The 21001-nt window shown below is 36.1% G+C and overlaps 1 protein-coding gene across 6 annotated transcripts in view; it reads right to left on the bottom strand.

The window, feature by feature from the left end:
- Window positions 1-21001, bottom strand: part of DICER1 (dicer 1, ribonuclease III) — a gene marked incomplete at its 3' end in the record, with an annotated part of 66154 nt that overhangs the window by 18088 nt on the left and 27065 nt on the right. For 5 of the 6 annotated variants that reach the window (XM_083863202.1, XM_083863200.1, XM_083863201.1 and 2 more), the window contains 14 exons: window positions 20713-20843; window positions 19674-19808; window positions 18737-18897; window positions 17623-17791; window positions 15050-15522; window positions 11297-11429; window positions 10130-10372; window positions 9876-10030; window positions 8442-8574; window positions 7490-7565; window positions 6313-6452; window positions 2606-2785; window positions 1558-1771; window positions 1323-1476 (listed from right to left, as the gene is read on the bottom strand). In XM_083863202.1, the coding sequence (XP_083719328.1) occupies window positions 1323-1476; window positions 1558-1771; window positions 2606-2785; window positions 6313-6452; window positions 7490-7565; window positions 8442-8574; window positions 9876-10030; window positions 10130-10372; window positions 11297-11429; window positions 15050-15522; window positions 17623-17791; window positions 18737-18897; window positions 19674-19808; window positions 20713-20843 (2497 nt within the window). Of the gene's footprint in view, window positions 1-1322; window positions 1477-1557; window positions 1772-2605; window positions 2786-6312; window positions 6453-7489; window positions 7566-8441; window positions 8575-9875; window positions 10031-10129; window positions 10373-11296; window positions 11430-15045; window positions 15523-17622; window positions 17792-18736; window positions 18898-19673; window positions 19809-20712; window positions 20844-21001 lie in introns of those variants that run through there. The other variant, XM_083863205.1, reaches the window with a different exon arrangement.

Here is a 21001-nt window from a genome sequence, read left to right as displayed (position 1 = left end):
ACCTAATAATTAAGTTTGATAATTTGCCTTTTTAACACGTGGTGTCCAAAGTAGTATTCTACATCAGTAGAAACTGAGTTCCTCTGCATACAAAGACTGTACTACCTCATGTCTAAACTGGCATTTTAACCAAGTCATCCTCCAAATAAAGTTAAAATACAAAACCTCAAATATCTAGCAAGGAAAATTCACAAGCCTTTCAAGGACAGTGAAGATCTTGTATTACAGGCAGAATATTAAAATTAAAGCTAGACTGTGGTGACATCTTTTTTGTGGCTACCAAGGCTCATTGGAAACTATGGTGATAAACATGTTCAGAAAATAATAGTAATAATAATTTTAAAATAATGAAACAATATTCAACAATTAGATTTGCATATTAAGTTATTTCACACTTTGACCTGCTCCATCTATCATTTTAAGTTTTGAAATATCTAAATAGAAACTCTAAACAAATACTATCTCTAAACAAAATTTACACACAGTCACTGAGACTTTACAGCTTGTTTCAAAAAAAAAAAACCCAAAAAAAAAAAAAAAAACCAAAACCCAAAACCCCCCCCCCCCCCAAAAAAAAAAAAAAAAAAAAAAAAAAAAAAAAAAAAAAAACCAAAAAAAACCCAACAACACCAAAAACAAAAACAAAAACCAACATATATCTGAGACAGATGAGGTCAAAAAAGTTAAAACTTAAATTTATCCTCCCTATATATTCAGCAAGTACCACTGCTATACTATGTATAACAGAAGCCAGCTGGTCCACAGGAAATAATTAAACCTTCACAAAGCCTACCAATTCTGGAGAACCTTTGCATATCCAGTACATAAAATGAATATTACTGAATATAAAGATTTCTATTTAATGGTCTTTATCACTTTAATTTTCCCATCTACCAACATGATACCTTCCTTTAGCAGGCCTTTGGTACCCTCCTTTAGCAAGCCTTTGGTGTGCATAAGTAGTAACTAGAGAACTGGACTCCCATGCAATCTTTCCAAATGAAAACGGGTTTCAGTAAGCCACTTGATGAATCTGCAGTGCTTTATCAGAATACTATGTAAGTAAGTTTTGTGGTGAGCTCTACAATTCCTTATAAAAATATAATAAATCTTGGGATGCCTAAACACTTAAATCCTACTAATATAAGATTAACTGCTGATTTTAAAAAAATCTTTAAATTATTTGAAATGCTACCAGATACCTTCAGCCTAGCAGCACACAGTTCTCAAAAAGCAATTCTGCTTCAGATACTAACATACCCTTATTAGAAGTGTTTGTATAAATACAAGAAGTACACACCTAAACTATGTAGAGTACTCACCGTGGAATGATAACTGCATCCTGGTAATCTTCTAACTTGAAAATAAAAGGCATTTCTTTTGTATACTGTGTACTGGGAATGCCTGTACGTGCCTCAGATTTCTCAATGTCTTCCATAAACTTAAAGTCAATGTCCAAAGTGCTGGAGTCATCAACTTAAAAAGGAAAATGCATAACTCAGTTTTCTAGGCTGAACTTTTCTGACAAGTTGTAAATGAGAAAATTTTTGTTCTTACCAACATTTAGAGGTAGAACACAATAGGCTGAATCAGCTTCTGTAGGTTTGAATTCTAGTGCAGGTTTCTCAAGACGAAGAATATGTGAAAAAATGTACTGGTGGAGTCGTGTTATCAACTCAAGCATTTGCAGAGACAGAGTAAAACCAGATTTCTTAAGCTCAATGGATATTGTAACCTCTCCAGAGCGAGTATACACAGGAAAGTGAGGAATCTAAACAAGAACACAATCGAAAGAAATCACAAAAGAAAATCCAAAGGATTCCTTTACAGAGTAGTGGCTGTTTAGTGCCGATTCTGAGGTAATACTTGACTGACCCTACAGCAAATCAGATCAAATAGGATCAGAATTTTGAACTGTGATGACTCTTCAGTGACAGATGAGGCTCTGAATGTTAAAGAATGACTGATTTTTTTTGAACAGTTCTCCTTGTATTTTACAGCTTTTCTCTCTATAAAAGCTAAGTAGAAAAGGAAGCATTTTCTATTATGAAGAAAGAAATGTGAAACCCAGCAATATTCCTGAAATGCCTTCTTGTGTGGACAACAGAAAATAAAATTTGAAAAAGTTTTCCTCATCTGAGTCTTACCAACAGAAAATGCCTAGTAAAATTTTTCTGAAGAAAAAGGTGCCAAATTCAATTAACATGCCCACTTTTTATGCTTCTGCTGCCTACTAGGAATGCTGAGAGGATTTGTTACCATAGTTTTTGTATAGATAAGGCAGTGCAGTGGAGGCCACCTCTGTAGCTGGTATGTCTACTCCTATCATAGCTCACACAAAAAAGGAGGGACATCTTGAATTTACTAATGCAAAATACTAAATTTCTAAACCAGAAGTGCAGCAAAAATAGATTGTTCCATCCCTACAGACAGAAAAAGAAGTGGTGACTTGATTGGATGGATAGTGTTGTTTATTTTCTGGAGGTTACTTGATATAAGCATCATTTATGGTCATTTCTAATGCTTCATTCTGTTGTGTGGGGAGGAAGTAAAAAATAACAGGTTGCAAGGCATGCAAAATAAGGAAAGGAAACAGTTTCCTTACTTGAGGTATAGGTTTGGCTGTCAATATGCCAAAACATCTTGTTGTATCCTCAGGGGGATATAACTTGCGTCTCCTGAAGTTGAGCTCATCAGGTAGAGGAGTCGTTAACACCATTCCTATTACATACAAGTAACAGGGCTGATCAGGTTTGGGATAACTATCCCTCAAACACTCTGGAATCTGAAAAAAAAAAATCAAAAAAAAGAAAAATCTTAACATGATAAAAAATCACCAAACTTCACCTAGTTATTATTATTTGAATAATTCCTCTTAGGTTTATTTGGAAACACATTGCTAAAAATAAGGAACAAAAAAAATTATTCTGGACTCAAGCAGTGTTTTCTTTCTTAAGCAAAAATGTTTGGCCAGCAGCCATGAGACTTCCTTTGTCCTCAGTAGGTGAGCTGGGGGACAGAGGGTGGCTTTTCATAAGACGACTTACCAAAAATTCTAAAGGAGACTTACTAACAACCTGTCCTATTGGTCCCTATAAAGTTCCTGTAACTTTTCTAGTGGATACTGGAGCTCAAATGTCTGCTCTCAAAGTTGAAGATGCCTCTTCATGTGGAATCATTCCCTCAAAAAAAGGTTTATTTGTGGTGGGTGCTGCTGGGCATGCCCAATCTCAAAAGATTGCTACGGTAAGATGCTGGTTGCTGGGTAAGAAGAAAGTGATTGAAACTCTAACAGTTTTGAGACACTTCCCTACAGATTTATTAAGACTGGACCTCCTGAAGAGAAAGTTGCAGATTGACAAAGAAGGTAAAATATGGGTGTTTGGGAAAGAAACTCACCATAGATGCTGCACCAACTCTTTCTCCTTCCTTTGTAACCAATCTGTACCCCTTTCCCTTGGGAGCAAGTACAGATCACTCCAGTTACTGACTACTTGAAAAACAAAGGGGTATTGGTTCTCCTTGTAAATGAGTGTTGCATTACCATCCATAATGTCTCACCCTCCACTGAGCAGGCATGAACCAGGATGAAAGAAATAAGTCATCAAGCTGGAGAACTATTTCAACCTATGCAAACATGAGATTGGTTTGATGGATCAGAACCTAGATCATGGGTTACTGCCCTCTCAAAGTCTTTAGAGCTTACAGGATAGGGAAAGTGGTTAGCACAAATTGAGAGTTGCAACAGTAACTGGATTTGTATTTTTAATTGTTGGCACTAGCCTGGTTACACGCACGATAACATGCTTATTCATCTCACTTTCCCGCTCTGTTCACTATACTTGTATCACCACCATGGGAGAAGACCACATCCATGTTCGTCAAGGCGATGTAGAACCCACAGGGAGGAATGTCATGAACAAGCAAAAAGTAAGGAATGTTTCTCCTTCACCTCTCTGAAGATTAAGGTTTGAAAAATCAAGTTTCAAATTGCCTCTAACAAAAGCCTTAGAAACTGCTTTTAGAAAATGAAGCACCCTGTTTGAAAATTATTAAAATAGCTTGTAGTTGATACATCAAGCAATCAAGTAGCAGACTTTTGATAACTCATGAGAGCCAGCCAATGAACTTTACCAGGTGGACATGTTGCACTCCCAAAACACTACATGCAAGTGCCCAACCTACCACAGGTGCTACCAAATCAACACAGTGCTTGGAATTTCCCATCTGTGCTGTCCTACACTGTGAGGCTGCTCGTGCCCCCTACCCCTGTGCTGGTCCTGCTGCCATGGCTCTGCTCCCTCACTGGCAAGCCTGACTGCTCTGGGAGGGACTTCACTGGAGAGAGACACTTTGCACGTGATGCAGATCTCCCCCATCTTGCTCCATAAACCAGAGCTGAACCCATGGTACTGGCAGCCCCTTTCCTCTGCTTCTTGTCATTATTCTGGGCATTTTCCTATTTTCTCTCTTTTATAATATATAAAGTTGTATTAACATCTTGGATCACACCATTTAACCTAGTTTGTGTTTTAATCTTGCTTTTGGGTATGCTTAGAACTTTTCTTTCTACAGTATTGAATGGAGGCAAAACATGCCTCTCCTCCCTTTAAGCATATTGAAGTAAGCTTGGATTCAAATGTCTGCATTTAACCAGTAATACTACAGCATATTTCATTTCCAAGATCTTTGGAACTTAACAGCAGAACAGGAAAAATAAAAGGTAAAAAGGAAAATGTGCGTATTCAGAAAAAAAAAAAAAAAAAAAGCTTGACTGAACTTACAGCTTCATTAACACAGATTCTTTTTCCAGAATTGTTTAGAAGTATCAAAAATGTTTTCATACACTTGGGACAAACACATAAACAAAAATCAATACACTGCCCCTTTGCCCAGGCACTACACTATATGAGTTTTCCCATTACAATTCTAGCTTGCAGATGTGAATAATTGCAACAGCCACAAGCACTTTTAATTCTGCTGCTCATATTTCTCGCAGACGTTAAGAAACCATGCTTTATGTTTGGTAGAAGTTCATTACTTTGCAGGTCTCAAAATGATCCTCCTGTTTATCTAAAACTAAATTGCAATACATGTAGTCCTGGATTTTAAAGTTACACTGCAGTAAAACTACGGCCTTGGCTTAATGGAAAATTACTCATAAATTTAATAACTACATTGAACCCAAGAGGATCTTGCAGACCTTAAACATTTGCCAAAGCTTCTTTTCCAGATGTGAGAAGTTGGGACAAAAGCAAGGGAAAGTATTCTTAGATTCTCTATTAAAAAAGAAATAACTGAGAAAGAATGATGCACCACTTGACAAATCAACTCCTCTGAATGAGATACCATAATTTTGCATTTTATGAATCACTCCATTCCAACAATCACTAGTAGTGAGGTAAGAGGGCAAAGAAAAACACTTGTAACCAGAAATACTGTGCAAAAATGCAAACTGTGCATCTTTGTGAAACGCAAAGATTATCAGATTCTATATGAATTACCTGTCCTATTCAAAGGATCTTAGACAGAACCTGTAACTACTGCAGAGGAAAAAGGAAGGTTCCAGAGTAGTTGCAAAATACTCTGACAAAGCTTCTTGTCTCCATTTTCTCTTGAAGTATTTCCAGTTCTCCCACAAATACCATTTAATAATCCAATTTTACAAACTGGTGTGGTTGAAATCTGTTTTAACAGACTGTGAATACATTACTTAACACAGAGCTGTATTTTCTTGTGGGACCCTTTCAACAGATCAAGTATAACATTAAGTATAATATTTAGAACTACTTTAAAATTAAAAGAAAATCAGAAGTACACTTATTTGATGTTCTAAGATTTAAACTAGGAATTATGGAATTCTTTGTTCAACAAGGAAACCTGCCAAACTAAACCAAGCATCAATAAACCCCTCAAACATATTTTTTTATTTAGCCCAGGGCACATCTGTAGTGTTCAATTATTTGTCCTGAAAGCCAGTAATAAGATAAAGATTTTACAGATTATTAAGGCAGGACTATTTTCCTCACAGTTATTTCCATACTAGACAAGTAAGTATTTGTAAATATTTGCCAACAAGCCCTACAGAAAGTGAATATTCTTTGAGCTTACAGGCATGCTTCCAAAGAATGTGGTACCATAAACTCAGGTAGCACTGCAGGCTTCCACAGAATTAGAACATCAAAGTATTTCCACTGTAAATACAAGACTTCTAAAAATTTCTTATCAGCTAAGATTAAGAGTTGGCAATTCTGTCTTATTAGTACATAAAGCATTAGATCAGAAATCTGGACAGCAGTAAGTGATACTAACAGCTTTAGGATAGCACTGTCTTCGTTTTGTAGAGCCTGGCCTTCCTGGAACACTGGTTTCCTCTTCATCATGTAAATCAAGTTCCTCCTCATATTTAACCGTTTCTTTACCAACTGGCATCAAATGATCATCCAGTTCACCTGAATATTATGAAAGAATACAAAGAAATAGCATTATGAGCAATCAAATCTTGGTTCCTTCAGATCCTACACAGTAGTGAGATTGCTTGGGAAAACACCCTACATGTAATGTTTTAAAATACATGGACTACTGCAAGGCTCCAAAAGTGCAACTTTGGGGAAAGAGTGAGAAAGACTGAATTTTGGGCTAAAATGCTTATTTGCAGTAAAAAACATATTTAATTACAAAATTGAAATCTATAGCAAAAATATCCAAGAATTCTTTTTGCCCATAAAAAGTGATCTCTGACTGAAACACTTATTTTAAAATCATTCAGATGGAGTTATACAAAGGAAGAGGCAAAATTTGTATTTCTTTATCATTCTAAGAAGCAAATTACTGCTATTGAATGTGCACTTCCAACACTGGGTTGAGCCACCATAAGAGTGCCATTCTTGGATACATTTGTTGGTATGAATTCTCTGTTCAAAAGGTTTAACTCAGAAAAAAAAAAATACAAACCCCAGACCTACAATTTGTTTTGCTTTAAAAAAATGCATAAATACTTCTGTACTTCATTAAAAAAAACCCAGTAATACAGAATTACCTAAAAAATGTTCCACAATGAAAGAAAACACTCCATTATACTTACTAGAAAAAAGAGCTGAACTAGTCCTGCAATGTCCTATTTTTGGACCGTGACTTAGAATACAGTAGAGAAAGCAATAAACTTAGGGTATTTTATATTTAAGGTATTTTACATTTTGTCACAATTCACTTTAAAAACCATGTTCTGTTGGCTGTAGGATGTAGTACTGATGTTGCTTTTGCTGTTTAAAGCAAAATTTGTTAAATGTTGTTGCTTGTTTAACTTCAGCTTACAAGGTGTGAGCTCAATTAGTAAGTACATGACCGCATCATGAAACAAGGCAAGCAAAAGAAAGCTGCAACAGATGGCTACAACAGAAGGGCATGTACATATATAACATCCATATCATGTGCAATTTCTCAACTATAAAATACACTTTAATAAAGAGGTTGTTTTTCCAGTTCTTACCAATTTTGTGCAGTTTTTCACAGCAAATAAGAGCGACAACTCTCTCAGCCAGCCTTGCACAACTCATTGGAGGGCCCTATAAACATTTAAATACTTCGTAAAAACTTTGGTTTACTAGCAAGTTACTTATGTATGCTTAGTTTAACACAAGCATTTGAAGCAAGCAAAATTTCTGTAAAAAACACATTGATGGCAATTTTATGAAAATATTCAGGTTTGTTTTTCCACAGAAACCAGAATTACAAGAACTCAACTATACTATTGATCAAAACCAACAAAGGACAAGTGCAGAAACAACAATGTACAGGGAAGAATATCTAAATATTTTTGCCTCTGGCATAAACAGTAACCAATGGAAAATGAATTATAACAAAAACAGTGATCTAAAACCAGTTAGAGAGTTGTCCTGGCTTATAGTGTAGGATGTACACAAAGTATTTATTCTATCACCGTCTTCACGAACTGTTAAACCAAGTGGGGCAGTGTTCTTCCCAGGCCCCTGCCTTTGGGCTGTCTTCTGCTAATGACCCATCAACACCTTGCCCATGACTCACAGGTAACTCCCTCCAGGAGTTACCTCTGTTTAATGGGCCATCAAGGACCCACTTCACAACTCATCATCCCATTGTGAGATGCTCCACCCAGGGGGAGGAGCCAAGCATTCTCACCTGGATATAAGCTGGGATTTGGGACAGTACAAGCAGCCCTTACTGTCAGTGGTCCTTTGTGTTATTATATTTATTTTATTTTAACCTTTTAACCTTTCTTCTTATTAAATTGTATTTCTGACTTGGAGCCTCTCACTCGTTTTGCTTTCAAACCACGACAAGAGTACAATACAGAAAAAACTAGTTTTCATTACCAACAGTGACTAGATCTAGAAACAGCACAGACCAATTCTTAGCCCAACATATTAATGTACTACAATGCTTTTCCTTCACCAAATACCTACAACAATTGAAGCTCGAAGAGGTGAGTTGATTGGCAGGTAGAGAGTAGAGTAAAATGTATGGTCAGGTAGTTCCCGGGTCTTACACTTGGGAGCCAGGTGTGTAAATGGATCACTTGGCAATCTAGCGCAGTACCTAAGTTGACAAAACATTTTACATGTCATCAAAACCCAAACACATTTCAGTGGAACCTAACCTTACTGATATGAATGCTAGAGATGATTTCAGGCATATCGAGCACTGTAAAGGTATACTACTGACTCATACTCAACTAACTTCTGAGCAGAAGACCTCCAAGTCCTTTATTACAAGTCCTGTCCCCGGAAAGGTCACTCCAGCTTGTAACGATGCACAAGGCTGTTTCCCGCTAGGTGTCAGGGTTCCTATATGTCTCCTGAGTTTACTGTTGTCGTATTGCTCTTGTTTATCATGGTTTCCCCTCCCACCTTTCCTTATTTGTACTGACTTCCCTTTCTCCCAACCTGGCATTAAATGCAAACATCCTGATGTTAAACTTGGATGGACCTCCTAACAGTCCAGAAGTAATGCCACACATAACCAGCTGCCAAACAGCCTTAGAACCATTTACCATCTGCTATTCATCCTTCAAATATGACTGCTTTGAGAGGCTTTATTTACCAGGTAGCCCATCAAAATGGTCTGAATCTCAAGAATTTAGCTACTAAGGTAGTACTCTGGCAATTACACCAAAAGCTTTACTTAAGTACGTGACATTCACTGCTTTTCAGAACGTCAACCACTTTATGACACTAGAGATATAGAGCCTGCAGTAAAACTTGGTTTCTGCCAACCCCCTTTTATTTATGGGCCTAAAAACTGTTGCCGTGAGGACTTGGTCCATAACATTCCATATGAATATAGTTAAACTGACGGGTCCACAACTTCCTGCGTCTTCTTCCTTGTCTTTTTTGTCTTCCTATCACTAAGAATTACCATTGCCTTACAGAGTTGATATTTGAGTAGCTTCCATCCTGCCTTGTGGACTTTAATATGGTTTTGTATGTAAAGATGACAACAGATTGCTATTACAAATGTGAATATTAGAACTGGAAGATTTAACTACTGTTTTAACAGTTCTTTTATTTACTTATTTATTTTTAAAGCTAGCTTGACAAGAGCAGAAATGCAAATTTACTACACATTTTGAAGCTGAATGTTTTCAGGAAAGCTTTTAATTAAACAGGAATCAATATCACTACATTTATTATCAGAGCTAGAACCTCTAGTAGGATAAAGATCAAGAAAGCAAATAATCCCTTCAAACCTCTGTGACCACCTCCTTTAGGAGAGAAGATTCTGTCAAGCTGCCCAAGAGGAAATGTGTAAAATGCCCCAGCCCATGCATCCATGTTACGAGACCGACTAAGAAACCCTTTATTCAATGACATGAAGTAAGAAGGGAATATACCTCTTACCTGTTTATGTGTCCAATAGCAGTGTTAATAGTAACTCTTGGACTGTTCTCATCTGGCCTCAATACGTAGGGTGGAAAGACATCATCATCATCAACAATGGGTTCGGTTTCAGTTTCATTGGCATCAACAGATTTTGAGCATTTGTTTCGGAGGATCTTAACATTTTAAGAACAGAACATGATGAGAGATTTTTCCCAGAAAAAATACTATGATACACTTTAAAAAACCCCAGGCCCATTCCTTTGACCTCCTACCTTCTCAATTGCTTTGTATGTCTTAAGATCTTCTTCAAAACTTTTGATTTTGTCTGTATCTGCTAACATGATGTAATTGGAAATTGGTGCTCTAGCTCTTCCTTTTGACTGCACATAGGAACGATACTCCGTGGGCAAATCAAAACGCACAACCAAGTTGCATTTTGGTATGTCAACACCCTCTTCTACAATACTAGTAGCAATAAGGAGGTTGGTCTCATGTGCTCGAAATTTTCTAAGAACCTGCAAAAGTAACAAAGACAAATTTGACCTATTAGTCCAAGATTTTTTCCATTGTGGGATTCCACAAAAGACAGTAAAACCAAGATGAGTGGCTCAACACCCCCCAAACATGTCCAGACATGAAAAAACAAAACTATTACAAAGAATCTTTTCAGAAACATAACAATACTATTTATCAGGACAAGCAGATTTCTAGGAATAAAATCAGGTATGTGGAATCTCATGTGTCTAAGAAGCTACTATAACCCCTAGCAATGGAGAGGATCTCCTATATTTACTCACAAGTTTTCAGTTGTGGTATTAAAGAAAAAACAAATGCTGCTTTCAGGACACCATCTTTGCCCAAACACTCCTGAGGCTGAAGCATCCTGAGGGTGCAGAGCACATTCTAGAGGAGCTGGCACTTCTAATATTTATACTATATATGAAACAATACTAAGGAAAAGTGTGGTGTCTGGAGCACAACCCAGCCAGAATGAGCTTTAAATTATGTAAAATAAGGGGGTTTATTTAAAAACATTTATAACATTTAACGATTAACCAAATTCACATTTAGAGAACATAAATATTAAAATCAGCTTAACTACTGAAAATGTCAGTAAGCCTGACTTTACATTCTTAACAGATTATTGTATTACCACAAACACAATGCAGAAAAATTAGATCATAATCTGACAAGATATAAACATAATTTTACACAAAGTTTTAATTTCTATTTATGTAATGTGACATAGCAATATCTCCAAATACGCTTTGTTTTACAAACAACATCTCCAATAAGTATACATATTTGTTAAAACAAAGATACAAACTTCCAATGACTGTGCCTCAGACTCTGATTGTTGATTTGTTTTGATTTCAAAGACACACACACACACACACAAAATGGGTACTGCCAGTTAAATTTTTTTTTCTTCAAGTTACCTCTTCCTGTTTTCTAAATTCTACTTCCATCTGCTTGTTACGAGGCTGGTTCTTGCCAATGCCATGTCCAGTTATAAAATTGCTACTGATGTAAGCCAGTTCTGGATCTTGCTTGCCAGCTTCTTTTATCAACCTAAAAATATTATACGTGTTTTTAGAAGTTACGCAACCTACAAAATGGAGGAAAATCTATTATTTGGAAGACCTGTATTAAAAGGAAAAGTGGAAGCATGACAATTAAGTCATGTGAACACATAAACTGACTGCAGTCTTCTCAAAAACCTCTGTAAGGTTACCACAAGACAGACTGCATAGAGAAACACAAGGAGTGTGCAAGCATCACACATTTCAGACTTATCATAGTAAAACCAGGTATTTTTAAACCAACCTATTACTCTAAGGCTCCCCTGTTGTTAAAGCACTCTACTCAAAATTACTTTGTTAATCTTTTTCTGTAAGCTCTAGCTGATTTTAGAGGAAAGACCTATAACTGCTTCCTCAAAAAAAGTATGTATCTTCAGTATAAAATGTTAACTTCTAGGTTAAAATGTAAGATTGTAATTCTACTTAATATCAGAATATACATGCTGTTCAAGTATACTACTGTCAAAATGTTTTTCTCAAGAGTAAATACTCAGCCCACACAGTGAGTTGTTCACTACTTGTGAAATTAACTCAAACAGAGGACATAATACAATTCTTTAAAAGGAATACTCAACAGGGATATGAGAAGCATTCATACCCTCAGTTATTTCCACTATTATTTCCACTCAGTTTATTATTTATGTCACAGAACCAGTAAAGGTTGGCTTCTGCAGTGTTCTGATTTCACAGATAAGGTAGAAGATTGCTCACCTAAATAATGCACTACCATCTAAAAATGAGGCACTTATGGATTTAAAACTACAATTACAGTGTGCAATCAAAGTAAGTATGCTGGAGCATTAGTTGATCAGTTTTCAGGACAAACAATCTGAAATTACTCAACTGTAACAGGCTTTTGAGCAGGAGAGCCAATAAAAACCAAGGGATGATATACAACAAACAATCCCTGGCATGTGTCACTACAGCTATCCCAGTACTGATCTGCTCAAAGCGTATCATCATGTCCATTACCAGGTGCTCCCCACAGCCAAAGATCAGCCTGCCTCTCTACACCTCCAGCAGTAACTCAAACCTTTCCCAAAAACATCTCTAGCACTTCTGCCTGGCATAGAAGTAGATGGATGCTGTGCCAGTCTCCCATCTGCTCAGCAAGCTGCTGCCAAACCAGAGAGAAAATGGCAAAGCTATCCCTTCTCTTTAAACCCTTGGAAAACTACTGAAGTCTTGCCCCCTTTCTTAGTCCCTATTTTAAACAAAATTTATGGGAACAAAAAAAACTTGAAGGCTATCCTCCTCTGCAATCTGTTAAAACTAGAAAGACCAAAGAAACAGGCAAGAGGACAGAAAAGAGGCATACAGCTTGCCATCTTTAGGGAAGCAGACTAGAAGGATCCTCCTGTGCTGAAGTGCAGATGTGGTTTGTTAATTCAAGGCCAAATGGAGTTACATTTCTGTATGCAGTCTAGGTTCTTGAGACAGACACTCTAAGAAAGTATGGGTTAATAATCAGACATATTTTTTCTGTATTTGTTTTTCAACATGGCATTTCTGTGAGATCAGACAAATTGAGTACCCACTGAACCTCCCAAACATTCTTATTTTAGTTCATTTGTATAGAACTGGACAATTAAAAGCATCTGAATAATCACTTCATTGCAAGTCTTCGCCAGGTTCCTGAGAAACATATATGACTTCAACCCTGTGGCTAAAAAAAACTTGTTTGTGGTAGATAACAGGTGGTGTTTATCAAACAGATACAAGAACTTCTGCTTTCAAACCCTTCTCTTAAGGGAGCTGAGAGGCACTGCAATGCAAATGAAAGAAAACTGGGCTTTAGAAAATGTTTTCTATTCTGAAAAGGAGCTTATAGGCACCAGAACTGAACTGTATACATCAAATTAAACAGTGAGCAAGTCACTCCATCAACTGAATGCAATAAGAATTAAAGGCAGAAAGTACAACTCACATAATGAATTTTGCCCTTCTTCAGTCATCCAGGATTTCACAAAATGGTATTCTAAATACTACCATAATAACTATGTTTTAAGAAAAATTATACTTGTGTTTTAAGTCAGTTCTATTTAACGATCCATACTGGATTACTGGAAGTAGCTGTGATACACTAATTCAAACACTCATGACTTTCTCATTCAGCAGAGAGTCTTTCTGCTATATATAGCCTAAGTACAGCTATCATCAGCAGAGGCTCTTGAATTAAATGCACTCTGCTGAAGGGGGCCTACAGTGAGCTTCTTCAACAAACGCTTCCAGTCTTCATTTCAACAGCTCAAGTCTGACTGTCAATACAGTATCAGGTATTCTGAAATCAGGTGCTACATGAGGTAAAGGAGCATTTTGAAAGTCTGGCAGCTAGCTTTCAGAAGGGGATAAAAAGCCACATATAGTTTTATATTTTGCCACTAATAACCCCTACTCGTGGTGCCTAAAGCTCAAGATGGCAGAATTTGATCATCTATTTAATCTAGAGTCTGTGTTCTGTCAGGTTCAACAGCAGTTAGGACATTGTATAGTGTATAAATCACAGAATACGTGAATGCACAGTGGGAAACCAGTATGATTTAAGTCACAATCATAACTGTACAAAGAAAAAAGTTTTCAGAATTCTGTTCATTCCCTGTAGGGTAATGAAATACTTGTTTCAGCTCAGTAAAAGACTGTTAATTTCTTCAGGACTTATTAACTGAATATGTCCATATTGCTGAACAGCTTGGTTTGCCTCATACTGTAGATTTACGTGAACATATTTAAAATGAAAAAAGGAAAAGACAGAGAAGTTGACAAAAAACACATAGGCAAGTCTGCAGAACAAAGGATACGTTATGCACTTATTAACTAGAGCAATAATGTACAACAGAGGGGTCAGATTTAGAGGTACCCAGAATGCAACAAACATCTAGCACAGGACATTTGCTACACTATCAGAGGAATTTATCAGAAACCAAAATCAGGAGAGGTGTATCAATCATGTTATTCACAGTTGGTGGCAATTAGCTTTTAATATTTAAGTGTCACACATAACTAACGTATCACATTCAAGAATACGAACTGATACGGAACTACAATACTGCCAGTTGGCAAATACTCCCACATTCATATTTTTCTTGGTGGAGACTAAGAAAGCACTTAGTGTTTGACTAAATAGGTGTTTTATAAACATCAGCTGTGAAAGTAGTACTGAGAGATGTTTGTACAAGAACAAATTTGATTTTCTCTAGACTTGGATTGTATAATATTGTGATTTAGTACATTAAGAGTGAGATTTCCAGAAGTATTGAACTCAGTAGGCTAGAGAAGTTTCCAACATCCATTGAAAATAGAAATCTAAAGACCAATCACAACAAATCAGTATATGCTTATTTTACAGGTTTAGTACACTATTTCACATTTTGCCTTCTAAACAAATCAAATTAAAACTCAGGTCTGAAACAAGTCCTTGAGTACAACTTTCAAAGACACATATGTTCTTCCCATATGCTACAGAAATATTCTGTATGATCTCCTAAACCAACTTCATGAATAGAGTTCTGAAAATATAAGGCAATCCCTACATATTCATGATATGAACATCCTGGCAGCTAAGTCTGCCTTTTTCCTTCAGAATATTTTTTTTTAAATAAAAAGCTTTACCTATTTAGAACAACTGCTGTGTATCTTCTTTCCACAAAAATAATTCCACATAAAATATTAGTAAAGGGAGATGGGAAATTAGTCTCTGGCTTCTCTTTCTCCTCAATTTCTTCATCCTCATCATCATCTTCAGAATCACTCCAAGACACGTAATTATCCTGATTCCTATTGTTATACCATTCAACACTTTCAAACTGCTGCCGTTCATATGGTTTGTATTTGCGCAAGATTTCAAGCAGCTTTATTACTTTTGGGGTCACAAATTTCAGGTCAAGTGAGGCAGGCGAGAAGTGCTCTTCACAGAGTGCATGTATTTTCCTTAGGAAAGTGTCTGTAAACAATAAAAATTTCCTGTGCAGCTCCTCTTGTTCATGTTTGATATACTTCTGCAGCTCTCTCACCATCATCCCAGCTACCTTATCTGCACACCACGGTCCCAGAACAACCAACACAGCTCGACAGTCTGACAATATCTACAACAAATGAATTCAAGTATCAGTTCAAAGAGTACATTCATGAACTATTCATTTAAGACTAGGGGCTTTTTTCTCTAACAGCACATTCTTTGTAAGGATTATGACTTTTTTTACTTTAAAAAAAATGCAGAAGTCTGCATTTCTTATTTAGATGACCTTGGGAAATTTGGTGTTTCTAATGGAGCAAGTTCCATCCCCCCCCCTTAAATTATTACCGATCAACTTCAAACTGTACATTTCTGAATCTCCAAAAAGACCCAAGCTTAATCAAAATTTTGGCATTTTGTAGAACTGCAATTTGAAATTTATACTAAAAAGGAGAATGCTTTTTGAAGCAGCTACATAAACAAAGCAAATATTCTTATCTTTATTCTATTAGTTCTATGTTATATAATAAACACTTTACTTGGCATTTTTACTTTATTTACTACTGACAGCTGGCAGGGTTTCAGAAGTATATAACCAGAAAGTTACACAGTAGCCTTAAGGTAGCCTTAGGAAATCCATCCTTTCAAAGAAAAAACAGAATACAGTGGTTGTACATGTGGGTGGAATAGTAAAAAGAGAGAACTATATTCTACTCATAGGAAACAGAACAGGCATTAAATACCATCATAATCTTATCTGATGAGAAGTTTATCCTCTGGAAAAGTGAAATTGTCGGAAAATAAACTAGGAATTCAGAAACGGGGCACACTGGTAACACTATTAAAAGGACTTATCATTTGGATGCCCTGTACTGTATCAGAAGAACTACAACGGAACTAACTGTAACAGTCAGGTTTTCAGCTGCTGTTTTAATTTCTCTACCTTCTTCTGTTCTGTGAGGAAATAAAGAACAAGCTATCATCCTCTTGATGCTATCCTACCCTCTGTGAAGTTTATTAGTTCTATGGCTTAAGGGCAAAACTATTTAGACTAATTGTAACTGCGTACAGAGTATTGATATCCTACGTTGCTGAGACATACAGAACCTCAGTCTGAAACTCGTTTCTTTTCTTAATATGGGTGCCTCCGTCCTCTCAGAGAGCTACTGGTTTAAAACAAGCACAGAGGGTTACAAGCTTCAGATGTAGAGCAGCTAATCCACTCTTCTGGACTCTGCAAGTCATGAAGATTGCCTCCAGCCAGCATTCCGTATGTATTTTAGCCTATTATGGTTTAAGTCTAGCACAAGTAACTAGAACTTCCAATTCCCATGCACTGTAATAAGGCTGCCTTATGTACATCCTTCCCTCTGGCACAAACAATATTTTATAAACAGTGTCAGCGTCCTCAGTTTCTAAAAATGCTAAAGGAAACCAAAATATTTTGGGCTGAAGAAAGAAATACATTCTCCAAATTTCTTGTGAACTGTTACAGGAATAGTCACAGTACTGACTCTCTACTGACTTCTTTTTCAAAGACTTACATACCTACACAGTTACAACTTAGCAGGCAATTCCAAACTAGGAAGGCCAAGCAGGGTTAAAAAAGGTACCTGCACCCCCTGTGTGAAAGGTCCCTGCTAAATACTTCACACCTTTTGAACCATCCTCTGCCAAAGGTCAGGACAACACAGGGGCAAACAGAGAGAAAATCAGGGGCAAGCCTGAGATTCAAATTCTGTTCCAGCAAGGTGTGGCACTAGTCCAGTATTGTTTTAAGATAAACTACAGACACTGCGCATCTCTGGCTGCAGTCTTTGCCCAAATTCTTCCTTTATCAACTTTTAATACAATGGGGTACAGTCCAAATTCTTCCTGAAACATTATTTTCTCTTCTGTACTGAATTATTCAAAGGTCATAGGAGATTGTGAAAATGTCAAATTCTTGACTTCACAGAGAAGGACCGACAACATCAGGGTGCAGAATTGTTTTAGTGATTTAAGCAAATTTGAATTTTAAACTAAATGAAATTCTAATCAATGCCTGACATTGAAGCCCCATTCATTTATGAAAACAACTGCATGTTAATAAACACAAAAATCAGAAGTCTTTTTGCTTCAGACCATCAAGGATGGCTAGCTAAGGAGGTTTCATCTAACATACACGGCAAAGAAAAACAGTAGTAAGATTTCTATTCCCCAGGTTTCTCACATTTCTTGAAATCCTTACCTGCTTAGAAATTAAGGTAGAATCTCTTTCTTTTGAATGTACAGATATGTTGCAGTCATTTAGAAAAGCAAGTGCTTCATCCAATTCCTTTAATAATCTTCCATACAACCCACTTTTGTCAGTATATGGTCCACAGTCTACAACAATCTCACATGGCTGAGAAGTATATCTTAATAAGGGCAAAGATAAAGTTAAACACAGCTTCTGAAAGCCAGAACTATTTCAGCTCTTAAGGTTATACAGCAAACACAACAGCAACATAATATGTATTCAAGAACATTTCTTTCCCCACCATGAATCAATAATTGTTAAAAGTTATACAGTTAAACACTTCAGAAAAACCTACAAGACCCAAAATATTGAACTACTTCTTCCTAGACACTGTTCTAATACACTCCTAAAAAGAAGGCTAATATTGCTATCCTCATTTCAAATATTGGACAATTTAAGCAAATTCTATTTACTTCAATATCTCCACTCATTTTTCCAAAGTGCACTCCTGCTATACAAAAGAAAACCAACTCACATAATGTAAAGGTATGTCTATATTTACATTTACACAAGTAAGGTAAGTACTATTCTTGAATGGCAGCAAGACATTCTTAAAAAGGAAATGGTTCAGACAAGTTTTAAAAAATGCATTTAATATATTTACACATAGTGGTAGAAGAAAAAACATGCTACATAGCAGTCACTTTACCCTAAGTTCCCCTACTTAGGGGGACTTAGAAGTCATCACACTTTCAGTTTAAATGACATTCACAGGATTCTGGATTCTGTAACTCACCTGCTCTGTTATTTAAGTATTTACTACTCCTCTCATTTCCCCCTATCTTTCATTAGCCTTCAAAACCCAGGCTATGCATTTGGAGGGGTGGGGCAGGCAATTTTTTGTTTTGTTTTTTAACTACAGAAAATCTCTCCCAACCAAGGCTAATCAGCCTTTATACTCAAAAGCCATTTAACATTCCATCTCCACCCTAAATGGAATAGCGGCATCATATAAACACAAACTTTTCTAAAATTAACAAGACAAAATATTGCTACTGGTTTATTCCTCTACCCAGAGTGAAAATGCAGGCATCAATTTACCAACAATCATTATAAAACATACCTGTCTAAAACCACCAAATCAGTTGCAGTTTCAGCATTGCTCTTCAAAATTTTCTCCAGTTTCTGGATCTTCTCCTCTAACTCAGCAGGATCACATTTCCCATTTAAAATGGAAGCTGTTAATCCCAAAATTCGAGGACATGATGGATAATCCTCACAGATCTGTGAAATAATATCAAATTATTTACAAAATGTATCCTGTTAATCTACCTGCAAACTTATGATGCTTAGGCTGGAAAATTTTATTTCAATAGCAGGTGTTGCAAAAGGAACCAAACACTGAATTAATGTTTTCTGTTCTACTGACTGGAATTTAAACCACCATCACATTTAAAGGTAAATAATTTACAGGTAATTTAAAGGTAAATATTTATATGGAAAAACAGAAACAGTTAGCATTAAACAGAATATTCTTGTCACACTTACAATACATAATGTAATACTTCTATGCCATATAAAAAAGCACATGCACTTGAAAAGAGATTTGGAAAGATACTTATTATGCAGGTATCTCTCACTTTTAAGCCAAAAAAAGACATGGAGTCAAATAATATTCTGGAAAAAGTTCTAGAAACACCTTCAGAAATCAGCATTTTAAAAAACACTAAAAACTGATTACCATATCCCATTCTCTAACTCATATATTTTATTGATGAATTAAAAAAAAATATTTTCATTCAATAAATTTAGCTTCTCTGTTCAAGACAGATTTTTCTTTAATCCCCACTGTAAAACACAGTAAATATATTATTCTTCTACCACATAGTATCACTGAACTCTTAATACAGTAATTTCACAGTCCCAGGAACATGCTAACATTGCTTCCACTAGTATTTTTTTGGTAGCAAAAGTTCCTTAAAAGGTTCCCAATTCTCTAGACCTCCCACTGACTTTTCCTGCTCAACCAAGTATATTAAACATTCACACAATAAATGCACCTTCATAATTTCACGGTATGGATGATCCTGGATTGCAAGATGGCACTCATCGAACACCAGAAGATTAATACTTGACAGGGATAAATACTCATTTCTCAAAACAGTCAAAGCAACATGACATGTCATAACCAGAACCTAGATTGAAAGGAAAAAAATATCAGTACAAGAAAAGCACAAACTGTCTGAGGTCAAGGTGTAGGAGGAAAAGCCTTCTGCAGATCTTGTGAGACAGCACTGGCAAATATCAACCCCTACTCATCTACCTACACCAGGTAAGGACAAAAGAAAATAAAACATTCTCTACTGGAGAAAGCCATCTGTCTGGATGGGGGTGTATTTACACGTGTCTGTATCTCTCCAGTCACATGCCTAGTTAAAAAATGAATACAACAGACAATCTCAACACCAATCGGACCACACAGAACAAGTATCATTAATTCCTAATAAATTAAATTAGTGTCCCTATGTGAGTCCTATCATCATGTGTCTGGCAAGAAAAATAGTTCTTCACAAGCTCTTCACTATTTGCAGCTTTAACATAAGCAGGATGTTATTAGAATTCTTTTTCAAGAAAAAATTACTTCTTGTACATTAACACAACTAAAAATTGAGTTTGTTGATAAAATCATGCAGTTTTTACAGTCACTTTAAACTTCACTAAGTATAGTAACACTTTTTTTCTGTAAGAATTCCCAGACATATTCCATAGAGAACTACTAATCACCAAAAAGTAAACCCCAAAACCTTAACACTTAATAAAATTTTAATAGCATTTAAAATATAGAATGCATACTCAAAATTTCTTCTGCAATCAACATCATGAACAAGTCAGGGAGATTGAAAACAAAGGACTTAGAGGATGGCTTTTTAAAAACAACCTGAAAACATCTACATATATTTGCCTAAAAACGAACATACAAATATTACCAATATGCTGGATTTCTTTTTAAAAAAGACTGAATGTATAATTGAAGGAATAATTTCTGATCCAACCTAACTCTCTGTATGCCTTGCTTATAGTTTTTACTTAATACAATACCTGATGCTTAGAGAATTCCTGACTCCACTTCTCTTTTGTCCATGATTCAGTTATCTCCAAACTTGAATACTCTCCCACTTTAAGGTCTGAATGTGTCCTGACAGCTGACACTTGTTGAGCAACTTGATTTGCTTAAGAAAAAAAAAAATAATCACATTTACATAAAGGTCTTCTCATACTTGAATTTTTAAAATGTGTGTCATATGACCTAGCACCACATTTCATGTGATCTTTAGCTTAGACTAATGTTAAACCATGTGTACATGGCAACTGCCTCTATGCAAAACCA

This window comes from Zosterops lateralis (assembly GCF_965231275.1).
Source record: "Zosterops lateralis genome assembly, chromosome: 6".
Classification (NCBI taxonomy): domain Eukaryota; kingdom Metazoa; phylum Chordata; class Aves; order Passeriformes; family Zosteropidae; genus Zosterops; species Zosterops lateralis.
Note: the sequence above shows the minus strand (reverse complement) of the source record. Positions and strands in the feature narration are given on the sequence as shown.